This window comes from Mastomys coucha, chromosome X (genome assembly GCF_008632895.1).
Source record: "Mastomys coucha isolate ucsf_1 chromosome X, UCSF_Mcou_1, whole genome shotgun sequence".
Classification (NCBI taxonomy): domain Eukaryota; kingdom Metazoa; phylum Chordata; class Mammalia; order Rodentia; family Muridae; genus Mastomys; species Mastomys coucha.
The window spans coordinates 76,827,228-76,840,860 of NC_045030.1; the positions used below are offsets into that span (position 1 = coordinate 76,827,228).

General features: G+C 38.6%; 1 protein-coding gene and 1 non-coding gene across 2 annotated transcripts in view; one reads left to right on the plus strand and one right to left on the minus strand.

The window, feature by feature from the left end:
* Positions 1 to 12,508, minus strand: part of Gab3 (GRB2 associated binding protein 3) — a 54,765-nt gene extending 42,257 nt beyond the window's left edge. The window contains exons 1-4 of the mRNA XM_031353280.1: positions 12,452 to 12,508; positions 11,855 to 12,158; positions 4,649 to 4,865; positions 3,470 to 3,948 (exon numbers count right to left, since the gene is read on the minus strand). Coding sequence (XP_031209140.1) covers positions 3,470 to 3,948; positions 4,649 to 4,865; positions 11,855 to 12,158; positions 12,452 to 12,508 — 1,057 coding nt within the window. The remainder of the gene's footprint in view (positions 1 to 3,469; positions 3,949 to 4,648; positions 4,866 to 11,854; positions 12,159 to 12,451) is intronic.
* A 166-nt stretch (positions 12,509 to 12,674) lies between these two features.
* On the plus strand, positions 12,675 to 12,781 carry LOC116095655. The gene has a single exon (XR_004120676.1). It is a non-coding gene; the product is annotated as a U6 spliceosomal RNA (small nuclear RNA).
* Positions 12,782 to 13,633: the final 852 nt, after the last annotated feature.

The following is a 13,633-nucleotide window of genomic DNA, read 5'->3' on the forward strand; positions in this document are numbered from 1 at the left end:
ATTGACTGTCATCCAATGGTCTCTCTAATTGGTAATTGAAGAAGTAGGTCCAATATTATACAATCCATATATACTTTCAGCTTGTTTGTTCATGACAATGTCTTGCTGTGTACAACATAATGGTCTTAAGATCTTGTTTCTCCTATCTCAGCCTCTCTATATGTAGTATTGTTTATTCCATGTTTTTACACTATACTATGGTTTTCAGAACAGCTTATATATTTTAAAAGTATTTATATACCCAAAAGAAACAGACGATTAACTAGGGAGGTGGCTTGTAAGAGAACAACAAAGAGTAAGACCGAATGTTTTGCTTGACATTTGTAACTCTTGTATCAAGTTACCACAATAAGAGCCAAGATTTTAAGCTCTACTAAATTCAAAACAAACAAACAAACAAAAAACCCTTTATATATTTATGTTCATTTAAGAAAATACTAAGTCGGGTGGTGGTGGCGCTCGCCTTTAATCCCAGTACTTGGGAGACAGAGGCAGGCGGATTTCTGAGTTCAAGGCCAGCCTGGTCTACAGAGTAAGTTCCAGGACAGCCAGAGCTACACAGAGAAACCCTGTCTCAGAAAAAAAAGAAAATACTAGTAGTGATGTTTTATTTTGAAATATACAGTTATTACATTTGGAGTTATTTAAAATTTATATGGAGAAAAATGTATGTATTTGCAGTATTGCCATAGACAAGAATCTACATAAGACTGCTTAATTGATTGTTGTTTTATATCAAACAACTTTTATAATACTCATTTTTATTGTTATAATATTTTATAAATTTTAAAGAAGATGACAAAAAAAGATATTTTGGGTATTGAAGCAGGAGTCTGGGAGGAGTTGAGGGACAAAGGGAAACAAGAATGTGATTTATTTCTATTTACTTAAAATATGTTTTTAAATGTTAACAAATTCAGATAAATTGAAATCATGTAACTTTTCTCATTATAATGCGATAAAACTTAAAAAAAGTAAAATAAAATAAAAATGGCCTAAGAGATAGCTCAGTGGTTAAGAAAAAAATACAATAAAATCATCAGTAGAGTTTGGAGAGATGGCTCTGTGGTTAATAGTACTAACTGCTCTGTTAGACAACTAGGGTTCAGTTCCTAGAACTCACATGTTGGCTCACAACCATCTATAACTCTTTTTCCAAAGGATCTAATGCCTTCTTCTTGACTCTGCAGGCACTGCACATTGTACATTGACATATATGCAAGCAAAAGTCCATACACTTAAAAATAAACCTTTAAAAAGATTAATAGATATTTCCAAGAAGGCAGTAGATGGTCAACAAATATATGAAAAATGTTCAACATTATTAACCAACAGGGAAGTTCAAAATTAGATTATTACCTCAATACAGCTATAATAACAATCATAAAATGACAAAACAACAAACAAAAAAACCACAAGTGCTGGTAAGAATTCACAAAAAGGCAAACTCTTACATACTATTAGTGGGAATATAAATTAGTGTAGAAATCTCATGAAGCAACTTCAAAAAAATTAAAATTAGGCTACTATATGATCCAGCAGTCCCAGTACCAGTACTATATGTCCAAAGGAAATGAAATCAGTATGTAAAAAAGACATCTGCAGCCCCACACTAAGATATGTTAGCAGGAAAATGCCCATCAACAAGTAAAAGGATACACACACAGTAACATACATGTATACAGTGGAAAGTCATTCAGCCATAAAAATAGGAAATCTTTTCATTTGCAAATGAAAGCAACCAGACAAAGAAAAACTACTGTATGACCTTCACATGTTAAGTCTAAAATGATTAACTCATAAAAATTGGGACTAGCTTTGTGGTTGCCAGGAATATGATCAAAAGATCTAAATTTTTAGCTATATAACATAAGAAAGTTCTGAGCATCTCTTGTAAAAACATGGATAGTTGAGTGTGCTAAATAATCTGTGATCATCCTTACAGATTACATATAAATAATAGGAGGTGAAAATTTTTCTGACTTCTATCAAGACAGAAAGATTCAGTGGTACTCGTGTAAGTTGAGGATAGGAAGCAGAGCTCAGACTGAGACCCTTACACACATGGGTTTCCTTTATGACAGAGGGAACAGAACAGCCTTCCTAATGTAAGAAGCTCCATCACAGGATGGACATCTAGATGGACAAAATGATCCTTTCCCAGTGCTGCCTCTACACACAAACCCCACATCCAGGTGGATGGCAATGGGAAGGGAGTGATCAACTTCACAGATTCCCTCTGCTTTCTCCAACTCAGTTTGCTTCTACTCCTTACTGTCTCTATTTTCATCAATTTTAACCTTGTCTGTCATTGTGTGAAAAAACACAACCTGGCTGTTTTGTGTTTGTCTCAAGACTTTCAATTCATTGTCACATTCTATTATTTTATTAGCTTTATTCATTTCAGTTTCCAAATTTTGCTTACTAACTTTTAATTGCCCACACTTTTCCCCCACTCTTCCCATGCATTAAGAACCATTAGACAACCAGCATACACCTATTTCACTGGGGTTGTCTGAAGGAAGCAACATGTGTCATGGTTAGTTACATCATTAGGGGCTTTGTTTCCAGAGTGACATATTTTCTTACTCAGAGATTTAAAAACCAATTTGCCTTCCTTACACTTTTGGTCTTAGTAAGTAATAGTGTGTGATTATATAGGAGGGAAGGAGAGAGAATTAGGGAGGTTTGGGTCTGTCTGAGACCCATAGGGTGGCATAAAAGAAAAGAATATGATGCTTAGACTAATGAGCTCATGACAAAATATGAGAATGCTTAAAGAAGCAATAAAGAGTTTACTAAAAAGTCAGTGAGGATACTTGCCAAGTAGCCTTTGAAGGGCTCAGAAAACTGGAGTAGAAGACTGGTAGACAATGGCACTATATGCAAAACTGCAAGTCATTCCCATTGGAGAATGTGCCAGTAGACAAAATTAATGAGGCTAGGTGAGAATTATATATAGCCAATCATGATCTAAAAAGATTGTGTGAATTGGGATACTGAATGAAACTAACAAAATTGATAAGAAATAGAAGGAGCTATGATCTCCAGGATCATTATGCAGGGGAAAGACAAAGAAGAAAATGGGATCATGCCGAAGCAAAACCATATGACCTCCCACATACATGTTAAAGTATATCCTCAGGTGACTCCAAACAAAACTCAGCAGCTCAGTCTCTGATGAGCAGATTACAACCTAGGCAAGGACTCACAATGGACAGGGACTCTGTCCCTTTACAGTATTTGTAGCAATCTATGAATGTTTCCTGGTGGCCAGGTTCAAAATGAGAGTGCAGGTACCTAGGAACAGGAGAGTTTTGTGTGCTCTCACCACACACTCAGCCTCATTAGGAGACTGGACTGGTTTCAACAAAGAATATTACTATGTGGACACAAGGTGTGATAAGGAATTGTGAAGGATAGTTTTTGCCCATAATTCTGTGCCTGAATATTAGCACCCAACACTTACCTTTCCAGGATCCCACATGGTCTAACCCAGAGAGAGAGATTCTTCTTGGCACCATAGTATACCCTGGCTTCTTGTTACTGCTATGTCCAGTCATCAGGGGCTGATCTTGGTGCCATTCAGAGAGATAACTTGGCTTAGGGGGACGAGGAGGTGGAATGTTAGACATAATGTTTAGTTCTTTTACCCCACTGGGTAAGGAAACTTGCTTTCCTTCTACATGAGCTGTGGGGTTTAAGGAAGATTCCAGCAATGTTGAAGAAGACATGAAGTTCCTGGATGGGCCATTGATTTCTCTATTCCAGATTAAAGAAGCCTGTGGCCTTACAGAAGGAAAATCCTGAGATGCTTTCCCATGGTGCAAGGGATGGACCAAATTATTAGAGGTAAATGGCTGTAGACCATCAAGAAAAACATCATCAAATGAAGTCTGTGCCAATGAGCGGTTTGAATTTGACAAGCTATCACATCTAGTGGGAAGACTGAAGGAAAAAACAAATAAATTTAATTGATATGTAGACATCCACACACAAAATCCACATGTACCTCATTATAAGTGGTTATATGCCACTTTTTGTTCTACTTGTAGAAACTTATTCTTTCTACAACCCACAGTTATACCACTCCTTAGTACAGAAAAAAGTCTGCTGTTTTTTTCATCCTATATAGCACAAGATGAGTATGAAAATGCAAAGTTAGAAATGAAAGCCATGGACTGGAGAGATGGTTCAGTGGCTAAGAGCACTGGACTGTTCTTCTGGAGGTCCTGAGTTCAATTCCCAGCAACCACATGGTGGCTCACAACCATCTGTAATAGGATCTGATGACCTCTTCTGGTGCATCTGAAGAGAACAGCATTGTACTTACATACATAAAATGAATAAATCTTAAAAAAAAAAAAGAAGAAGAAATGAAAGCCACAATATTGAAACCCATAACTCATTTTATTTAGTATACTACTTCATCTTTAATAGTGATATTGACAATCATTTGCCCTTGTTCTTGCCAATAGTAAGAAAGAGATAAAACTAGACCTATCTACTAGAAATTATTCTTGCTAAACAGATGTATTTAGCTATGTGCTTTGAGCACATCTCAAAGACTTTGCAAAAGGGAATGTGGGCTCTGTGAACAGAGTAGAACATGCTAGAAGGCCCAGTTAAGTCTCAAAAGTAAGCATACCTGGCATGGTGTAGTTTTCCAGTCTCACAGTTGGACAGGATCAGATAATCAGGAAGGAAGAGAAACTCTGACTCACTTCTGGTTTGCTCGGTGACTACAGTATTAGTGTTTCGGTCATCTTTTGGCAAGGCAGAGTTGGCAACATGGACAGTATGAAGTGAACTGGCAGGGGTTGGCTGGAGGGAGGAGGGCATGTGAGAGAGACTCTCCATGGAATCTGCTGGAAAAATCATTTCCCAGGTTAGAGTTTAAAGAATGGCTATAACACTCAAAGTTTTTCAAACAGCATCCAAAAACCAAATAGAAGATGTGAATCATATCTGGTGTTTGTATGGGTAGAGGCAACCATTTCCTCAAGCTATAAATAGTGTCTGAGAAAGAAGACCAATGTTCCAAGGATGAAGTGTTGAATCAATTAAGAGTCAACACACACATACACACACACACACGCACACACACACACACACACACACACACACACACACACACACACACACATACACCACCACCACCACCATCACCACCACCACCACCACCAACAACAAACCTCCCAAGCATTCTTGGCTGAAAACCTACAGTTCAATAGCTTAACAGTCCTCAGCAGCAGCCTTATTCACTCAATAAACATACATATATGTGTGCATATTATTTATGCATAACAAGTCTATATATACTTATATATGCATTCATGCATATAAATATTATGATTTGAATATGATGTATCCCCTTCTGCAAGGTTCATGTGGCTTTGACATTGACAAATTGAATCATTGAGTGGATCATGTAAACTCTCACTAAGAATGGATTAATCTACTAAAGAATTGATAATTTAGTGGCATTATTTGGAGGTGATAGAAACTTTTGAAGACATGATTGATGGGTGGTGGTGACAGCAGCACATACCTTTATTCCTAGCACTTGGGAGGCAGAAGCAGGTGGATCTATGGGTTTAAGGCCTGCCTGGTCCGCAGATCAAGTTCCAGAACAGACAGGGCTGTTATATAGAGAAACTCTGTCTCAAAAAACAAAACAAAACAAAACAGAACAGAACAAAACAAACAAACAGGGCAGTGGTGGCGCACGCCTTTAATCCTACCACTTGGGAGGCAGAGACAACCATTTCCTCAAGCTATAAATAGTGTCTGAGAAAGAAGACCAAGGATGAAGTGCTCCAAGGATGAAGTGTTGAACCAATTAAGAGTCAACACACTGGGGCTGGCGAGATGGCTCAGCGGGTAAGAGCACTGACTGCTCTTCCGAAGGTCCTGAGTTCGGATCCCAGCAACCACATGGTGGCTCACAACCACGTATTATGCAGAGCCAGAGCGAGCAGGGCCTGAGCCAGAGAGGCAGGCAGAAGGTCCTGAGTTCAATTCCCAGCAGCCACACACATGGCTCATGGCCGTCTGTACAGCTACAGTGTACTCATATACATAAAATAAAATAAAACAACAAATAATTAAAAAAAAAAGAGTCAACACACACACACACACATACACACACACATCACCACCATTACCACCACCACCGAGTTCAAGGCCAGCCTGGTCTACAGAGTGAGTTCCAGGATAGCCAGAGCTATACAGAGAAAAAAAACCCAAACAAACAAAAAAGAAGTCATGATTTCTAAAAAAAAGATTAGTACCATTAAAAAGAAGTTAAATGGGGCTGGAAATATGGCTCAGCAGTTAAGAGCACTGACTGCTCTTCCAGAGGTCCTGAGTTCAATTCCCAGCAATGACATGGTGGCTCACAACCATCTGTAATAGGATCTGATGCCCAATTCTGGTGTCTCTGAAGACAGCGACAGTGAACCCACATAGAATAAATAAATAAATAAATAAATCTTTTTTAAAAAGAAGGTATGAAACACAGTGATGGAGTGCACCAAAATTAAGGCTCTGGGCCAAATCTTAAAATGTATACCAATGACAACAATACAAATAATGTGAAGCACTTTGCACCAGGAACATAGGAAAGCTGTGTTGATGAAACCTGGAGAAGCAGTGTGACCCTAGCCACTGCAAGGATAAAGTGTTAAAAGTATAAACCCATTTGAAAGAATCTCCTTTGAGAAGACAGTGCTGTCATGGTACCCTAATCACAGGATGCCTTGCTTACACAAAGCAACCCAAGTTTAGTAGCACAAGTATTTGGATGGTGCTGCAGCCATGTTTCAAGAAGGACTAGCTACCACCATGAAGTGATGGCAGACACTAGCATCATTCACAAGATGCTGGTTTTACAAAGGTTCTGAATCTAAGAGTCTTAGAGTCTTGGGGATGTCCTTCTAGATTTCAAAGGAAACAACCAGACAATGTGTACCAAGATCAGATTATTTGGGAGGAGTCTATTAGAGGGCTCTATATAAAATTGTGTAAATGAAGCTAAAGATATGAGGGAGAATTCAAGAAGCTGGAAATGTCAAGACATGGAACATCTTTGTTTTGTTTTGTTTTGTTTTGAGACAGGGTTTATTTGTGTAGTCTTGGATGTCCTGGAACTCACTTTGTACACCAGGCTGGCCTCAAACTTACAGAGATTTACTTGCCTCTGCTTTCTGAGTGCTGAGATTAAAGGTGTGCTCCACCATTGCCTGACCACAGAATATCTTCTAAAGAAAGGCACTGGGAACAAGTGGAGCTAGCTTAAGGAGGAAACCATATGAGCTTATAGCTAACAAGGCTGGAGAGGCATGGCTTTCCAGACCCTGAAGAGCTCACATCATGGTACTCTTTGCTCCAGCTAAAGGACATGAAATTATAGGATTTAAAACTTGTCCTGGGTCTCGGCTTTTCTTGTGTCCCATCCCTCCTTTCTTATGCCTCCATCCCTGCCTTTTGAAATTGGAATGCTTAGTTTATGCCATTTTATGTTGGGAGTATGTAAATTGCTTGATTTTTTTTATAGGGAGTCACAAACAAGAGATTGCTTCTAGTCTCCAGATTTTGTACTTGGATTTTTTAGTAACACTGAATTTGTTGATTCTTTGGGGAAAGAATTTCTATGTTTTTAGTTGTGTACAGGAAAGTAATAGCATGTTAGATAGAATTACAATCATGCTGCTGTCTTTATTTGGAGTTTAAGTATAGTTTAAGGGAATTTGATAAGGTATCAGATGGACAAAAATGATGATTAATCTTATCAATTTGGCTGGACTGAAAAATGACTTAGAAGTTATTCAAGCACAGTTATGTGAGAATAGGAATTTTCAGATGATTAAGGGGAAAGAAGTGTGTACATCATCCAATGAACTAGGATCTTGGATGAAAGAAAAAGAGAACAAAGAAGCCCACAAATATAGGCATTCATGTCTCTTGCTTCTGGCTACTATGCAGTGAGCAACTGAGATGAGCACATATTCTTACAGCTATGACTGTCTGCCTCACAATAGGCTGACTGCAATAGGCCTACAAACAAAATAGCCAAGCAATCATGGACTGAAACAATTAGCCAAAATAAATCTGTTCCCCTTTGTTTTTTTGTCACTGCATCAAGAAGCCTAACATATTGCATATGCATAAATTGTGTGTCTATTCATATTTATGTAGAAATTCTATTAGTGCATCTACATATGTGACTGGAACCTTTCTAACTCTGATGATGTAGTTGAAACAAAGACCCTGTCTTTACTTGAGTTTACACTATATCAGAGGAGTCACATAAGCAACACATAAATATAATGGTGTTAATAATTGTTATATATAAGGAGAAAGTAATGAACAGTATGTTTTGATGGCTGGGTAACTCTATTTCTCAGGAAAACTAATCTCACCAAAGCTTAAGAACAGGGGTCAAAAATTAATGAGAATTAAGAATTAATGAGAACTCCAGATCATAAAAAGCCAATGAAAAGCTTGCTTTTATTTTTTTCTTTGTGTGTGTGTATGTCATTTTTTTTAAATTCTTCTCTCAGGTATTACATCCTGACCACAGTTTTCAATGCAGGGTTCCTCAGTCAAAGTGACCCTGAACTTCCTGAGGTCATGTCTGGGTTCTAGCTAACATCTGTTTTCTTCACATGTCCCCTGTATATAACATAGAGATGACAATAGCACAGCTACCACAGAGCCAATATGGGATAAGACAAATTCATAGGGAAGATACAATGTTCACTAGCCTGTAGCTATCAGAGACAGAAGCAATTTTTTTGTTTTGTTTTGTTTTTTCGAGACAGGGTTTCTCTGAGTAGCCCTGGCTGTCCTGGAACTCACTCTGTAGACCAGGCTGGCCTGGAACTCAAAGGTGACTCTGCCTCCCAAGTGCTGGGATTCAAGGCATGCACCACCACTGCCTGGCAGAAGCAAATATTGTACAGTTGTTCCCTCTTATTGTATTTTCCCTTTCTGTGGTTTTATTTACCTGAAATCAACCCTTGGTCTAAAAATATGAAATGGCAAATTTCAGAAATAAGGAAGTAGCATGTTTTCAAAAAGATTTTTACTGTGTGTGTGTGTCGGTGTGGTTGGTGTGTGTGTGTGTGTGTGTGTGTGTGTGTGTGTGTGTGTACATAGCTATATGAGTATGTGTATATATGCAGTGACTGGGAAGGCCAGAAAAGGGCTTTGGATCCCTTGGATCTGGAGTTACAGGAAGTTATGAGTTGGGTGATAAAAACCAAAAACAGGTTCTCTGCCAGAGCAGTATGCACTCTTCACCACCAACTCATCTCTCTATCCCTGGAAGTCATAAGTTTTAAATTGAGAGGCATTATATATAGTATGATAAACTTTTGTGCCATCCACCACGTACTGCCTGGGATTTTAATCTCTCTTTGTCCAGCATATCCACAGTCTACACTATGTGCCCATCAGGCATTTAATAGCTCTCTTTGTTATCAAGTTAATTGTCATGGCACCAAAGTAATTTTTTAAGTAACTTTCTTTTTTGCTTAATTATAGCCTCAATGTGTAAGAGCAGTAATCCCAGCAATTGTATTATAAAAGTCATGAAGTGCTTCTGTTAGTACAAACAGGTGACATATTTTCACTTAATAAGAAAAAAATCTTATACTGGTTGCAAGATTAACATAAGAATGAGCCTTCTGCGAGGGTCGTGATGCAGGTGGGTAGGGAACAACCTCACAGAAGCAGGGTAAAGGGGGATGAAATAGGGGGTTTGCAAAGGGGAAAAAAAGAAAATATCCAATTAAAAAAATGAGTCTTCTATCCATGAAATTGTGAAAGAAAAAGAAATATGTACTAATCTTGCTGTCCCACTTCAAACTACAAAAGTTTCTGATGACTGTCATAGTGTATGATAAATACTTATGTAAGATGGAAAGGCATTAAATTTGTGTCTGTATGTAGAGAAAATTATACAGCATCAAAAATACACGTTGATATTATTTGAGGCTTCATGCATCCACATGGAATTTTAAAATCCATCACTTGTAAATAAAGGCGGCTGGTGCATGTGGAAAACTGCAAGAAGAAAACCTTTATAACATGGATTTCAAATGAAAAATGAACTTGGCCTTTACATTCTCTTAAAAACTGAGGAAATAAAAGGAGTTGTGGGAAAGTTTGGTTTCTTACTGATGCTTTATTCCAGTTCCTTTTGAACTACTGAGGCGTGTGTGTGTGTGTGTGTGTGTGTGTGTGTGTGTGTTACAACTGCTGGATGAGAAATGAAAGAGGAAGTGAATTATAACAGGGTGCATGAAAAATATATATGTAAAAGTTTGGCTGAATGTAGGAATTAGGGTAGTGAAGAGTCAGCAGCAAGTACCACTGGAATTGATGATCAAGGAGGTTTGTTGGGTTTACTTGACATTGGGCTCTAGGCATGACGGATACACTGCTACTTTGCAAGTTCTATCTGTTGTACCAAAGATAAGGTACTTGATGTCACTTCATTTCCTTTTATTTGAGTGCTTTCAAAGCTCAGCAATGTTACTAAATAATATCAGCTAATAAGTTCTGCTGGCTCATGAAAAGAAATGGAAGCCCACATGCATGTTTGCCTTAGATATACAACCCTGACTCTCCATTGCCACCTGGTGTTATAATGTAGATATTTCCTTGGTAGATGGTAAAAAGAGTAAGTTATTGAAATGTTGAAGTATGTGCCATGATTAGGGATACAATTTCTGTCTACTAAACAAAGAAGTTGAAAGAAACCAGATTCAAAATTTCCTATTCTGTCAGAATATGGTATAATTGGGCTCTGTGATGACTAATCTTAGTTGTCAAACTGACTACATCTGAAATCAACTATAACCCAAGTGACTGGGCATGCTTGTAAAGGGCTTCATGATTGGATCATTTGAGGTGAGATGGTACACCCTGAATCTTGGCCACATCTTCTTGTAGCAGCCCACATAAAAGCACACATAAAATCGCATGAAAAGAGGGAGCTTTTGCTTTTTGTCTGCTTGTCCTCACTCTGGCTGCCAAGTTCATCTATCCTGCTGTAGAGGCATTCATTTGCTGGTATTAGAACATATTTAAGGATTCCCAAATACACAGAAGACCAACTGAAACATATATCCTCATGAGTCATTGTTGGACTAGCTAGACCACACTTGTAAGCCCCTCTAATAAAATATCTCTTTCTCTGTCTCTCTGTCTCTGTTTGTATCTATCTCTGTCTCTTGTCTCTCTGTCTCTCTCTGTCTCTCTCTCTGTCTCTCTCTGTCTCTCTCTCTGTCTCTCTCTCTTTCTCTCTCTCTCTCTCTCTCTCTCTTTTTACTTAATAGAACCTTGACTAACACAAGCAAAAAAAAAATAAAATCTATGAAAGGAAATGAATTATAATGCAAGCCTAAAAACCATCCTGTATGTTACATAGGAATGGAAGTATATGGAGACAGGGTGAAAAACAAGGGAAGGAAGAGAAGGAGTAGAATTAGGGAGAGGAGGAAGAAAAAGAGGAAAAGGAAGAGGAGGAAAGAATTGAATTCAAGTGCCTTCAATGACCAGTGACCCAGAGCAAACTTCCAGGTTGTTTATCAGCAGAGATTTCCAATGCTATATGTATAGGCAGATTTTGCATTTCCACATTTGGACTTCAATCCTACTACCAAGTGAGAGACAGTACTTTCTAGTGTTGTATTGAATTTAGTAGGAGTAGCTCTGATGATATATATTTGATTGCCAAAATACCTTCAGAAGCAGGCATCTTGCATCACTTATGTGCAGTAGCTTTCCAGTAAACCATCATAGACCATCCTTTTGCTTACAGGAGTTCCAACCTTGCTCTTACCTGCACTATTTTCCAGATGACTGAAATTGCAAACTTGACTGATGCTATGTACCCACACCTGCATTTCTTCTTCAGTCTTGGCTACTAGGTAGAATGTACGGGAAGTGGTCTTGACAATAAACACAAAATTTTTCTGAAATTCCTTTCTAATGAAACCAGGGCCTGCATGCTTTCGCACAGTGCATTCGCTGAGGTCTATCACACGGATGGGCTTGCTGGAGTGCTTGTTGCGGTAGTATTCTAAGACATCAGGATTGCCACTCATGCGGCCCCGCCTGAGGACAAACCAGCGCTTGCGCCAAGCCTGCAGAGGAAATTTAACATAAAGTTATTAGACCAGTTGTTCATTTTTCTCAAGCTCTGCAAAGGAAAACTGCCATTCTAAAGTAACACTTTTTTGAGAGAGAGAGAGCTGGAGGATCTCACAGAGGCCAATCTAGACACAAACTTACTATGTAGCCAAAGATGACCTCAGATTCTTGATTTAAGGAGGTAGGGGCTGGATTGATGCTCAGTAGTTAACAGCACTTGCTGCTCTTCTAGATAACCTGGGTTCAGGTTCCAGCACCTACATGGCAGCTCACAGCCACCAGTTACTCCAGTTTCAGGGGATTTGATGTCCCTTCTGATTTCAAAGGCACCAGTTCTGCACATAGTGCATAGATTTACATGCAGGAAAAACATTCACACACATTAAATATAATAAATAAATGTAATGTGTGTATGTGTTGGATAGTTTTATACCAATTTGACACAAGCTAGAGTCATCTGAAAGGAGGGATACTTAATTGAGAAAATGCCTCTGTAAGATCAGGCTGTAGTGTTAGCTTCGGCAGCACATATACTAAAATTGGAATGATACAGAGAAGATTAGCATGGCCCCTGCACAAGGATGACATGCAAATTTGTGAAGCGTTCCATATTTTTCAGAAGCAAACTATGGAGCAGAGACTGAAGGAAGCACAATCCAGAGACTGTTCCACCTGGAAATCCTTCCCATATACAATCACCAAATCCAGACACTATTGTGGATGCCAGCAAGTGCTGGCTGACAGGAGCCTCATATAGATGTCTCCTGAGAGGCTCTGACAGTACTCCACTAATACAGAAGTAGAGGCGCACAGCCATCCATTGGACTTAGCACAGGGTCCCCAAAGAAGGAGTTAGAGAAAGGACCCAAGGAGCTGAAGGGTTCGCAGCCTCTTACGATGAACGACAATATGATCTAACTAGTATCCCCAAAGCTCCCAGGGACTAAACCACCAACCAAAGAGTACACATGGTGGGACTCAGGACTCCAGCTGCATATGTAGCAGAGGATGGCCTAGTTGGTCATCAATGGAAGGAGAGGCACTTGGTCATGTGAAGGTTATGTGTCCCAGTGTAGGGAAATGCCAGGGCCAGTGAGTGGGAGAGGGTGGGGTGGTGAGCAGGGGAAGGGGGGAGGGAACAGGGGATTGTTTTAGTTGTTGTTTATTTTATTTTATTTCTTTTTTTGGAGGAGAACCTGGGAAAGGAGATATTGTAAATAAAGAAAACATCTAATAAAAAAATAAATAATAAATAAAATTTAAAAAATAAAAATAAAAAAGAATGGGAGGATATTGGGACATAAATTAGTGTGACCATACTTATAAAGTGAATGCACGGGGACTCCTGAATGCCTGTGGATATTATTTTGATATTACCAGTTTGTCAAGAAGGCTATTTGATAAATCTTTTTTTTTTCTTGTTTTTTTTTGTTTTGTTTTTTTGTTTGTTTGTTTGTTTTTCAAGACA